This window comes from Lytechinus variegatus, chromosome 14, assembly GCF_018143015.1.
Source record: "Lytechinus variegatus isolate NC3 chromosome 14, Lvar_3.0, whole genome shotgun sequence".
In the NCBI taxonomy this organism is placed as follows: Eukaryota; Metazoa; Echinodermata; class Echinoidea; order Temnopleuroida; family Toxopneustidae; genus Lytechinus; species Lytechinus variegatus.
The window spans coordinates 27,438,604-27,452,738 of NC_054753.1; the positions used below are offsets into that span (position 1 = coordinate 27,438,604).

At 37.0% G+C, this 14,135-nt stretch overlaps 1 protein-coding gene across 1 annotated transcript; it reads right to left on the reverse strand.

Moving 5' to 3' along the window:
• Positions 1-435: 435 nt before the first annotated feature.
• Positions 436-5,999, reverse strand: LOC121427705 (trypsin-like). The gene is made up of 5 exons (XM_041624229.1): positions 5,851-5,999; positions 4,832-5,027; positions 2,690-2,946; positions 1,951-2,099; positions 436-964 (listed from the first exon to the last, which is right to left on the reverse strand). Exons 1-5 carry the CDS (start codon positions 5,912-5,914, stop codon positions 797-799), a joined length of 834 nt encoding a protein of 277 aa, XP_041480163.1. The 5' UTR covers positions 5,915-5,999; the 3' UTR covers positions 436-796.
• Positions 6,000-14,135: the final 8,136 nt, after the last annotated feature.

Here is a 14,135-nt window from a genome sequence, read left to right on the forward strand (position 1 = left end):
AATTTTCTAAAAGAAAACTGATTGTATCTGTGCAGGGGATATATCATCAGAGACATCATAACCCCTTCTTTTTTAAAAACAATATATTATTCATGCTCTGATATTAGAAAATTACGGAATTCATATTACATCATGGGGTAGATGCACGCATATGACCTGACAAATTCAAAATTTTAATTGTTTATAATTACTGTCTTATTTTTGATGGATTTTCATCAAACATTCACTAATACCATGAATACTTTTCTCGCATTTTCTGCTTATATCAGAACCAAATGATTATGAGGGTGAAGTTCCAATTCAACAAAACCACGTTTCAACATTCGAGCCTTTCTTCTCCTTTCCTCGGAGTCTCTCTCTTTCCCTCTCTCTCTATATCTCTCTCTCTCATCTGAGGCTTATATAATTAGATATACAAGACAAAGAGTTGTTGCATGCAATGTCCTCCATTTCCATTTATTATTCGTCATAATTCATCAGTATATTCATAGATTAAAAATAAGTACCGCATCATCGGTGCTTTTAGTGGACCACACCGAGTTGCACCCGTTGTCTGGAGCTATTATAATATATTCTTTGGTTAATTTAGCACTTTTCTGGGGTAGTGTTAACACCTTAGGATGTGATTCTTGCAGAACACCAATTGGTGGTGTTCTTCACACCGTACATACGCGTAGGTGTTATAGGATATTTTCTTTAGGGTTACATAATCATGTAAGGTCTACCAAGATTTTTTTTTTCTGTACACTTGAATCAGTCTCGATTCACCCGGAGGGACTGTAGTTATTATAGCGCCTTAATTATTCGCCATCTTGTTGGAAATCCAACCCAAATAGTTGGCGACGTTGGTATACACTCCGTATTTACCCGCGTCGGCACATCCGTGTCCCCAGCTCACGATTCCAGCCAGTTCCCATAAACCAGTTTGTTGATTTTTCACCACCATTGGACCGCCGCTATCACCCTGTATAAAACGATTCGAATTGGGTAAAAATACTCATGGATTTCCAAGCACATGCACACACTCACACAAAATTGAGTTGTAGGTCCCTTATTGGAGTTTTATGGCCATGGTTTGACATAAAATAGCTAAAATCACATTGAAATGACATCAACACCTTTGTATCCTATAGTAACAAGTGGAACGCCTCTGGCAGTCTTGCTTTCTTTTACGCAATTCATATAGCAGCTGTGCTGACCTTGAATACTACTATTGAATAACTATTCCAATAAAATACCAATCATAAAACAAACTATTTTCATTGACCCTAAATGACATTTGATCATGATCATGTGACCTAACACTTGTACCAATGATTAAGATGAGTATCTTAAAGAACAGTAGATGCGAGCTCGAAGCGCGCGAGCTGAAAATTTTGATATTTCGATCTGGAAAAAATTGACAGTATAATGGATGTTTTTAATAAAGGACAAGATATATATCCAACAAAAGATTATTGAGTTCTTTGGGGGTTTAGAACTGAAAACGGGACATTCTATTCACCTTTTCAATAGTGAGAAGTAGGCCTATTGGTTTCCGCTAAAGTAATGATACGAGCGCGAAGCGCGAGCTCAAAATTTGTATATTTCAATCTGAAAAGCGGACATTTTGAGCACGATTTTAAATAAAGAACGAGTTGTGTATCTCAATCTCGCTTGCCGATTTCTGTGTAGCAGTACAATCTTATTTTATTTTTGCACATCCGGAATTATTGGGGGGGGGGCAAAACGATCGTAAAGCGATTGCCCCCCCCCCCCCGATCGACGCCTCTGTCTGACCCTGTCTTACGTGCGTTGGTGATCTGCAGGCGGTGCATCTCTGACAACTCCGTGTAGGCGTAGGCCTATCCCTAATATATCCTCTGAGGAAGAGCGCTATAATCATGACGTCGCATGCATAAGGTGCACCGCAGGTTAGGGTTTTACTCAACGATCATTTGGTCTACCTACCTGGCACGAATCCTTTCCTCCTTCTGGGTATCCAGCACACACCATTGTATCGGGGTTGAAAGAAAGTCTGTAAGCCTTTCCACAGGTATCATCAGAGACGACTGGGACTTGGACTTGGTTAAGCCTTCTGGGAGTAAATCCGCCTGAGGCTATAATCATTATAATGATAAATATTCAAAAAATAACTGTTCTGAATGAAATAATGTCATTGACAATAACCCCACAGGCATAAATTGTAACCACTGTAGATTAATATTTTGTGTTATCCTTTTTTGTGACTTTGTTTTATCTTCTGTTCATGTTGTAGTGGTGCTTCCGGTCATGTTAATACATGAAAATGTCATAAATTTTTTTTTTGGTTGCGCTATACCCCGGCGATGCCGCCAGGTCGACTCTGGACCGTTAGGTATGGCCGTATCCTCCTTTTTTCGGTTAATGGATCGTCCTGTCGGCAGCGCTGGGGTACAATTTTCTTGTAAATTAAGATTATGTTGTATGTACTTATACAATGTTCTTTTTTTATTAAAGTGCAACGATATGTTTTGTATATTTTGATTATTTTTATGACGAATAAAAACTGCAAAGATAAAAAAAATAACCTCACAGGCTATGAATCAATAACAACCAACACTTATAAAAAAGAAAGAAAGGAAGGAAGGAATGAAGGAAACAAGGGAGGAAGGAAGAAAAAAAGAAAGAAAATAAAAGAAGTAAAAAAAAATCTGCAGTATGTACGTACAGAGAGTTCCCCATCCTGTGACAAAGGCCATGTCGCCATCATTAGGTCTCGCGCTCACAAGGCAAGCTGTGCTGATTTCATCAGTGCACGTGACGCTTTGGCTGAGCTTGATGAGTGCTATGTCGTTGTCAGTCGTTGATGGTTGATAGTTTTCATGAACGATGATCTCGGCTGCAGTATAGTCTTGGCGACTTGCTTCGCTTCCGCTTGATTTGTCGTGTACTCCTAATGCAAATGTGTAATCGTTAATATTGAACCTGAAAAGAAACCAACATATAACTTTTTTTTGTAAGATATTATATGATGGGGCCTAGAAATCTACTCACTTTAAACTAAAATAAATATGCCGATTTTGGTATTTGAACAAATTACTTTTCACTATGTAGGTAAATCCTCACCCAAGAAGAAAATCACAAAATTCACTTATACGAAAATCCCGACGTTTTTACCAAACCGAAGCTGTAGAAGGGGCCCTAAAGCTACGCACTCGATTTATCATGCGAAGAAATAGTATTTCATGTGCCTTAATTTCTAAATTATGATCATAATTATTGTTATAGGAAAATATTAAATAAAGTTAATATAAAACTCAAATTCCAAAGAGTTGCTGGTTTTCTCTGCATTTTTGCAGCCTCTGTAGATTTTTTTTTAATAGGAATCGTTCGTCACTCTGCATGAGAACATACAGGTGTTGTGACAATATAAGTACCATGACTACAAAGATCTGATCACTTAATGACGGATCAGTTTCCCCGATCTTGTTGGCTGATACCCTTCTTCATCATGTGCCTTTCAATCAACATGCTTCATATTTGGAGCAGCAAACTAGAAAAAGTAGACGATTTCTGAGAAATATGATATTATTCGATCCGGACACTTCCGGACGCACGTACGTAAACCTCAATAACATTGGGAGATACACGATCTATACACGTTATGTGCCACGTACATGTTGAATATTAGTGAGAAACTTAGGGAAATTGAAGTTTAAATAGTTAGCAATCAATGACAAATTTTCCTCTAAATCAAAATGTGCAGAAATTTTCCAAAATAAAGCACATGAAACTAATATTACTAAAGGTAAATAAGAAGTGCACATCGATTTTCCATGATTTTTAAAAGTGATTTGTTATCGATTCTTGCGCATACAATCTGTGAAATATAAAGTTCCAATCACGAACTGCTTCATGCAGGCCCTTCTCACGTTAACGATCATTAGACCAAAGTAAACAAGTATGAAGAGAATGTTATTCAGATGACAAGAACATTCACCTGTTAGTGAATTCATTAATCTATTGAATGTCCATCTCTTCATAGGTCCATGTTTTTTGTTTTGTGTGTATGATACACTCTAAAAAAGGATTGGTCAAAATGACCAATCTGTTGGTTAATATGCAGTGTCCGACCGATAAAATTGGTCAAAAGCAACCAAATTATTGGTTCAAATTGGTTCAAAAATTTGGTTGATATTGACCAATTTTATCGGACGGACACATATTAACCTACAGATTGGTCATTTTGACCAATCCTTTTTAAGAGTGTATGTTGAAGCAATCATGACAATGTTTATCTTACACATTAAATCAGTAGTCGATCCTATTATGATACTCTTGGAGAAAAAACATGATAAATATTTATTCTTATGATAGAAAACTCAATTGGGGACATGATGTTATTAGCTCGCCCATTGCTTTATATTCGTGAAGACAAGCATAGAACTTTTCCACTGAAACAAGACAAACTCTAATTGTTATAATTTGGCCGAGTTTGATTAAACTTTCAATGTTTTGTTTGTCTCTTTTTCTTTTCTTTTCAAGTTGGGGGTGTTGTGGTCAAGAGGTTACTACTCTCGTCTTTCAATCAGAGGGACGTGGGTTCGAATCTCAGCCACGGTTTTCCTTCAGCAAGAAATTTACCCACATTGTGCTGCACTCGACCCAGGTGAGGTGAATGGGTACCCGGTAGGATTTATTCTTCGAATGCTTTAGAGCCTATACGGCGGCTGTGTTACAGCCAGGGTAGTAATAATTATGACGCCAAGACAGTATCAAGCACAGTACAGTATATGCAATCATAGCAGCTGCGCTATACAAAATTGGAACATATTATTATTATTATTCAATGGTTTTGCTTTAAACTTACCCAGATCCAAAACAATGTGCCGCGCAGACGATCCAATCTCTATCTATAAGGGTGGCGCCACAAATATGTCTTCCGTTACTGAGAACCAGTGTCTGCCAAGGCCAGCTGTTACGTTTGGCTTCTTTGCCCCCTACTATAAGCGCTGCCGTCTCATCTGGATCGATTGCCGGATCTCCACAATTCGTGCAAAACTGATCTGGAAATATAGAAATAATATAATCTTCAGTCTTGATGATGATAAATGATGATAATAGTAATAAAAATAATGATTAAAATGATAATAATAATGATAGTAGTTATAATGATAATATTGAGAGGAAGAAGAATATGCCTAATAATGGTAATGATAACAATGAAGAAGACCCCCTCCCCACACACACACACACAATTTTTTAAGCTCCAAACGAACAAAGATAAAACAAAGCAAACGGGAAAAACTAATTTTCTTGGCATCAGCAATTGATAGATTTACTTTCAATGGCTCTGTCTGACAAACAGTTGTGAGAGATCCAATCATTAACTACTTGACAAGTAATAGCTGGGACAGGAAACATGAGAAAAAAATAAGTATGCTTCATACATTTCTTTTCATCGTTTTACAAAAAGTGGTGCAACAATTCGATCACAATAATGATTCATACGATATGACTTGTAGAAATGTCTTGCCAGTGACGGGGTCATCAGTTTGTCATGCATATAGTTGGGACACTTAGGTGCGATTTTCTACATCACACCAGTTTGTGGAACAGGGTTCACATCTGCATCCTCCAGCCTACTGCTCCTGCTAGTGAAATCTGGTGAGGTGGCGTCAATACCTCGGCATCCGCTAAAGGTTAATGAGCATGATGAGGAGAACATCTAGAGAAAAAACAGTTGGTGATGTGAGGAATTGCAGATGTGAATTGAGGTGTGTAATGGTTTGTGATCACTAAACTTTGAGACTTATGGAAAGCTATAGGCTCATTTACTAATATGAGAAGACTTGCGACAAGCATAATATGTGATGTATAGTGCCTTACCTCCGATTTGGATCATAGCCTGGATGGCGCCCAAAGCGCAGGCGAGTACGAAGAACCTCAGCATGATGACGAGTTGATGCCCGATGAACAACTTGAAGAAAGAAGTCCGTTGAATGGAGACAGGACCGAATCGGTGTTCTATTTAACCATTTTTTTTTCGAAAAGTGTCAGTAAAGATGCTTGGGAGTTAAGGGTCCAAGACCCTACTTTTTACTTCCACCGTTGCCTGTCTGTCTGTCTCCCCCCCCCCCCCCCCCCCTCTCTCTTACTATAATTCTCTCTCCCTCTCTCTCTCTCGCTTTCTCCCTCTTTGTCGCTCTCTTTAACAAAGTTTTTCTTATCTTATATTGTTTACTCATTGAGTGAGACGCCACGTTGATGATACCTCACTCCTCACCAATAATGACTGAACACGCCCTATGTAATGGTATCTTCAAATGAGCAAATAATGTAATCAATCGTCTCGTCGCGAGAATACTATTTTGAGGTGTTTTTATGCAGTCAGATGGGCAAGTACCCATGGTATTCCAAAGTAAAATAAAGACGTATTACCATGCATCATCACGATAGTACTTGACTTTCGACTGAAGGTTCGTTCAACTCGACGCGCGTGCATCTTCCGCGTGACATCGTTGAAATAATGGCTGATTTTCCTAACGAAGGATTTCATCAATTAAAAAAAAAATGGAGTCTTCGTTTCGTTCCATCTTTCTGTAATTAACCTATCCATTGCTATCCATTTCTTGGTGTAGCTCTGCCAACGCCCTCCACGACTCAAAATATATAGTTTTTCTCAGTCTGTATTGCTGCAACTGCATGGCATTATATACAACAGAATAATCAGTTGAAAGTAAATCCATTTTGAACATGTTGAAACAGATATCATTGCGAAAATAAGTACAAATCAACGCTTTACCTTATTTATTATCTTGGTCCGCAGCTAAGGTCTATCTGCGGCTTGCTTATTGAAATCGAATTGGATTTTTAGCTGATTAAAGGACGATTCCACCCCAACAAAAACTTGATTTGAATAAAAAGGGAAAAATTCAACAAGCACAACACTGAAAATTTCATCAAAATCGGATATAAAATAAGAAAGTTATGGCATTTTAAAGTTTTGCTTATTTTCAGCAAAATAGTTATATGAACGAACCAGTTACATCCACATGAGAGAGTTGATGACATCACTCACTCACTATTTCTTTTGTATTTTATTATATAAAATATGAAATATTTTGATTTTCTCGTCATTGTCATGTAAAATGAAGTTTCATTCCTCCCTAAACACGTGGAATTCCATTATTTTAACATTTTGTGCTTGAGGCAAGGAGGTCCTAATTGTCAAATTCGTAAAAATTGAAATATTGTATGATTCAAACAATAAAAACAAAAGAAATAGTGAGTGAGTGACATCATGCATCGACTCTCTCATTTGGATGTAACTGGCTCGTTCATATAACTATTTTGTTGAAAATGAGCGAAACTTTGAAATGTCACAACTTTCTTATTTTACATCCGATTTTGATGAGATTTTCAGCATTGTGCTTGTCTGATTTTTCTCTATTGATTCAAATCAACGTTTTTCTGAGGTGGACCTGACCTTTGATCAATTTTCATAAAAGTTGACGGATCATTGGAAATCAAAAATGTTCATCTTACTAGATTTATCTAACACTGTAAAAAATAAAGTGCTAATTTAGCACTTACAGTGCTTGTATATAGTGACTGCACTTCGAGTTCTGATTTTCTAGTTCAAATAATAAGTAACTCAGCACTGGTGTGCAGTCACTATACAAGCACTGGGAGTGCTAAATTAGCACTTCATTTTTTACAGTGTAATAATTATGATCAACTATTGAATTATCGAATACATCAAGAAATTGCTATGGTTCTTATGAATAGTGTTTATCTTGATATACTGTATAAAACAACTCACTATACCTTGTTATATTGACTAAGAGACTAAGTGAGCAATTATTATATAACAAGTGGAATGCCTCTGGCCGTCTCACCTGCATCACGCAGTTCAATATAGCAGCAGTGCTCACTTTGAAAACTACTCTAACTCGCACAAGATGTTTAGTGATACTTGGTTACTCTTATGTCCACTGTTTATGAACTAGACCAATAAACTTACAGAGATATGATGGTTATTCAACAAAAAACCCCAACATGGCCAAAGTTCATTAACCTTACATGACCTTTGACCTTGATCATGTGACCTGAAAATTGCACAGGATGTTCAGTGATACTTGATTACTCTTATGTCCAAGTTTCATGAATCAGATCCATAAACTTTTATAGTTATGATGGTAATTCTACAGATACGCCCAATTCGGCCAAAGTTCATTGACCTTTGACCTTGGTCATGTGACCTAAAATGCGCACAGGATGTTCAGTGATACTTGATTACTCTAATGTCCAAGTTTAAGGAACTAGACCAATAAACTTTCAAAGTTATGATAGTAATTCAACAGATACCCCCAATTTGGCCAAAGTTCATTGACCCTAAATGACCTTTGACCTTAATCATGAGACCTGAAACTTGCACAAAATGTTTAGTGACGATGCTTGATTACTATTATGTCCAAGTTTCATGAATCAGATTTATAAACTTTCAAAGTTATGATGGGAATTCAACAGATACCCCCAATTCGGCCAAAGTTCATTGACCCTAAATGACCTTTGACCTTGGTCATGTGACGTGAAACCCATGCAGGATGTTCAGTGATACTTGATCAACCTTATGTCCAAGTTTCATGAACTAGGTCCATATACTTTCTAAGTTATGATGTCATTTCAAAACCTTAACCTCAGGTTAAGATTTCGATGTTGATTCCCCCAACATGGTCTAAGTTCAATGACCCTAAATGACCTTTGACATTGGTCATGTGACATGAAACTCTAATAGGATGTTCAGTAATACTTGATTAACCTTATGGCCAAGTTTCATTAACTAGGTCCATATACTTTCTAAGTTATGATGTCATTTCAAAAACTTAACCTCAGGTTAAGATTTGATGTTGACGCCGCCGCCGCCGTCACCGCCGCCGCCGTCACCGCCGCCGCCGTCGGAAAAGCGGCGCCTATAGTCTCACTCTGCTATGCAGGTGAGACAAAAACGAAATCAAGCAAAAAAAATCAATATGGATTGCCAAATTTTTCTTGAAGAGTTCAATGTACGATTCACCCCCAAGTACATTGATTGACATATGAAATGTGATTACGTGAGTAATAAATGTCACAGATTGCTTCACTATGTTTCTCTTTGAATGAAAATTTCTCATGTACTTTGCTTCCGAATTGTTTGTCTATATCTCTGATAGTAATCTTCGGAGAGAGGATGGTAAATATTTTGTAATATAATGGTGATGATTTTTGGCTTTCATACTTGAGTACCTGGGTTCGAACCTCGATACAATCAACATTTTTTCCACAAAGCGACATTTTCTTCCCTGTTATCGTGTAACCGGGGCTTCTGGGAGTTGATCATTACAAGAAGACAGTATTATCAGCATAAATTGCAGTCGTTTAAGAAGCCGAATGAAAGAAAAACAAAGTCTCCGAATAGTTAATTGGATAAAATTGTACACCAAATTATGACAATGATTCAACAATGTTATGTTTATCATTGCCCCTCATGCTCATATACAGTGCGTATCAAAAAAGTTTACACTTTTAAAAAATCCTGTAAATTTATAGATTTGTAATATCCTGAAGATTTTTCCACATTTTAATATTGGTACAGATCCATTTAAGCAAATGACGATATAACTATCGAAAAATATTTCCGCTTGAGTGAGCACCACTTACTTTTGAAAAGTTAGTGAAAAATGATTTGCGCAGAACTTTGAAATAGATATGCGAGTAAAAGTAAACCTTTATCATGAAGAACACGTAGAATTTAGCAAGTAAAATTGATTTGAAGATATCTTGGACCTCTTTTAACTTGTTTCCTTGCCAAATACAGTGCACTTCGAAGAGTGCATTGCGCCCCGCCCGACTCCCCCACTCACCAAGGCCATCAAGACGATATTTGATTTACACTGAGCTATGATTTGCATAAAATGAATTAGGCTTGATTTTCATTTTGTTAATCAGTGTCAAGCTTGGGAAAAGTGTGGATAACCAAGTATTAAATGAAAAAATTAAATGTCAAATCACTTTCAATAATAAAAACTTTGTGAAAAAGTGCTGGAGATGTCTGATGTAAACTTTTGTTCAGATTCAGTTATGTCCTCAGATCCAGCTGGCACAAAAAGGGTAAAATTTGTGCTTACTTAGTGTTGAAATTTCAATTTGGGTGGCAAATTTGTTTAAAAATGCTTGAATGTATCTGTTTTATCTTAATTGACTAAAAGTGCAAGGGAAATGTAGGAAAAATGTATCGCAGGGTAAGTTTGATTTTGCCCTTTCCCCTTGACACTGGGTGAAAATGAGCATTTCTGCGCAAACAGATTTCTGCGAGCTTTACAAAAATGGACGGTGCTCACTCAAGTGTAACATTCTGTCAAAACTTTTACTTTCATTGGATAGATGATACCCAAACCAAAGATTATATGTAAAAAAATTACCCACATGTTGTATATTTTTTTAAATTCCCAAAGCTTTTTCAAAGTGTAAACTTTTTTTTGATACGCACTGTTTAGCAGAGTCTAGACATGTACGTGCCGCTGGCTCGCACCTTAAAAAATGTGACAGCCAAAAGAAAAAAAAAACCTCAGTAGTTTTGTGCTTTATTCCACAGAAAAATATATAGGCATACAATGACTTTGTGGTCGATCATGAACTGAGCTGTCAGCTTGGTGCAACAGTATATGCATCACGATTACACAACAGGACGGTCAATTAAAAAAATAAATAAACATTTTGAAACAGAAATTATCACGAAAATAAACAATATATGCTCTACCGGGCCGGTTACTATAGTATTTGAAATCAATTTGGATTCCTAATTTATTGACGACACATTGGAAATTCATATTAGCACCAACCATATCAACAACATAATTTTATGGAAATTTTCTGTTGTCTTTGTAAATATTGTTTATCATAAGATTCTTAATTATTGATGTAGGCCTACTTTGTTTTTAAAGAGATTCGACATTATTTTGTATAAATCGGAGTGTAACATAATACTATCACGTTTCTAGACTTTGCTGACATACCATAATTATACCATTTGCTGGTAGGTCCATGATTATACAATCACACAAACTGTATTGCTACTCTTTCTTCAACTGGCCCCTGGGTCCCCGTTACACAAAGCTAAGCGATGAATAACAACTATGTGAACAACATATAACAACATAACAACATTTCTGATTGGTTCCTGGTCATTATTTTGAACGAAATGCGCGAGTAACGCGGATTTTGATTGGTCAGTCAATCTAGCGATTGGTCTCTAATCTTTGTGTTACGGAGCTCAGGGTCCCGTAAGGCAAAGCTTTGCGTTGAATAGCAAAATGAAATAACGCTTCTGATTGGTTACTGGTCAGCCAAATGCGGAGTAAAATGAATCTTGATTTGTCAGTCAGTCTAGCGATTAATCGCTATTTTTTGTGTTACTTTAAATGAAAAAAAAAACCAAGGGCACACCTAGTTACCAATAATGCATATAGCATTTCCATTTATTTCAGAGCAAGATAAAAGAGCATTGTAGATTAAATGCTTTGCTCACGGGCATAGGTGCCGCGGCCGGGGATCGAAACCCGTACTTTCCATGTATAGCCAGGCGCCTTAGACCACTCGGCCACGGCACCTCTACGGACCCCTGGAATCGATACTGTGACTTTTAAATGACTTTTTTCATGAATGGACTCTTATGGCACTCACTATGCAAATATTACGATATCAAACAGCTGTATATGTAATATCCTAACAAATATAAACTGATGTAAATTCTTTTCATTCATCCATTCGTTGGCGAAACGTCGCAACAGTGAATTTCTTTCCAGTTCTTTGATATATTTTCTTATATATTAAAAGAGAAATAAACAAATTATTGTTTATGGGATATACTATTAAAGGGGTATACTCCTGGCTGGAAATTAATATATTTTAATAAATAAAGTAAAATTCGACTGCGCAAAGAAGTGATAACGGATGAAAATTAACAGAGTTATTGAATTTTAAGGTTTTATAGCAATATTTTTTAAAAAAACAGTTATGATTGTGCACATTGTCATGAATATCATAGGTCAGGGGTTCTCAAACTACGGCCCGCGGGCCGGTTCCGGCCCGTGAAGCTTCTCAATCCGGCCCTCGAGACTCTGCTGTTTTTTTTTAATTACTTTTAAGTCTCGATATGAAACATAGCTCAATATGATTGCATTGTGTATCCATGTAGACCTAATTGTAATAAAAGTAATGGCTGTCAAATTAATTTGACTTTTTAAACAAAGTTTAGTGGAGTCTTTCTGTCTGTTCGATCTACTTTCTTATTAGATGACCAGCGCTGTTCTCACTATGTTTGGATCTACATACAGGTGTGAAAGTGCATTTTCCACAATGAACATTTCAATGAACTATAACCCATACCGAAGTACCTTGACAGGAGCTTCGGAACGGGTTTCAAAGTGGGGGGGGGGCTGGCCATGCCAAAAAAAATCACAATCATATGGTAATTTTTACGCTTTTGTACATGGTTTTGGATAAAAAAGTGTGTATGGGGGGGCTGCTTGACCATTGAACATTTGGCAATTACACCTTTTGTGCCAGGACTGACATCCTTGTTAGAGTCTACAACAGACATGCTCTATTATTCATTCTACTTTGACTACAAAAAAAATTGATACTTCAAGACATTATCTGTCTTCCCAATACCAGGTATGTATAGGTACAATCTAGATTCCTTTTAACAAAGTACTACAATTTTGTTATCTTTAATATTGACCTTCGTTGTATTTTGGAATCTTTTCTAATTTTGCCTGCGTTCCATATGAAACTCTTATACAATTTGTTAATGTTGGATTAAATGCTCCCAAATAAGCGCCAGATTGCACAAGAGAGCATCTAGGACCCCAACCGCAAGGGTCTTTGCACTTCGCGCACATTTTTTTTTCTTCTAAGTATCCACTTCACCCTGGCCCTTTCATGTTTTCTTGGAGTCTCATCTGGCCCTTCATGGAAAAAGTTTGAGAACCCCTGTCATAGGTCATGAAGGTGGACTGATGATGTCCCCACTTTCCTTTTTTTATGAAATCATGATTATTACAAAATTTCATACAATGTGTGTATGATTATGTCTCCTTTGTACTAACATAAGTTACAGTAATCTCTAATAGTTTTAATTCATGGAAGACAAATTGTAATAAGCATAATTATTGTATATAATAAAGTACAAAAGAACAAGTGCGGATGTGACATCATCAATTTGTTCATTGAATATTCATGAAGATGTGCATATAGAACTGTTTCATTGAAATAATGCAAATCTGTGAATTGTTATAACTTTGTCATTCCTTGTCCAATTTTGTTAAAATGTTCAGTGTTGTGTTCGTTTGACTTTTCTTTATTCGATCAATTCATGTATTCAGGCTGGAGTACCCCTTTAGAGAGCAAATATCGAGTTTTCGCAAACCTCGGGGACGCGTCATTAGGGTCCGGTAACACAAAAGTTAACGATTAATCATACACTCGAATTTTTAAGATTGAATGTACATTAAAGTCAATAGAATCAAACGTAGAAAACTGTTCTACATTCATTGCTAAGCTTTGTGTTACAGGCCCTTTAGATCTACGCTATGCATGTACGACTGGTCATCAGCATATGCCCACCTGAACCCGAGGCGAGCCTCTATACTCTGGCAGCTAGCTGGAAATAATATGCGAAAGGCTAAATAGGCCTACACACTAGCGTACCTACGAGGGGGCAGAGGGGGCAGTCTGCCCCCCCCTGACGAGTCACAATCCATACAAAAGACCTATCCCTGCCCCCCTGACGAGCTTGAATACCTATTTTGCCCCCCCCCCCTGACGACCTTGAAGCTTTTTTTTATATTTTTTTGCTTGTAAAATTTTTCGACCGGTTTGCCCCCCCCCCCTTCCTGTGGAAAATCCCAGGTACACCACTGGGCCTACATGATAGATTATGACATGGAATGGTTTGATTTTTAAAGTGAGTTTACAACTTTGTCTATAACAATTTGGTTATTGTGAGTAGAGAATTTTTGTTCTGAATCCAAACTGGGCTGGTGGAATAATCTTATTTAATGACAAAAAGGAATCCAATCTTTTGTAAACAATTTTTCTAATATATATTTTTGATACGCATCGCTAGATGG

What these genes read in the sequence shown, in the direction of transcription:
- LOC121427705 (XM_041624229.1), bottom strand. Translation starts at nt 5,914, where the DNA reads ATGCTGAGGTTCTTCGTACTCGCCTGCGCTTTGGGCGCCATCCAGGCT. An exon ending in GGCTATGATCCAAATCGGAG is followed by an intron (nt 5,028 to 5,850) that starts GTAAGGCACTAT and finishes CTATATTTCCAG; the next exon opens with ATCAGTTTTGCACGAATTGT. An exon ending in GCACATTGTTTTGGATCTGG is followed by an intron (nt 2,947 to 4,831) that starts GTAAGTTTAAAG and finishes GTTTCTTTTCAG; the next exon opens with GTTCAATATTAACGATTACA.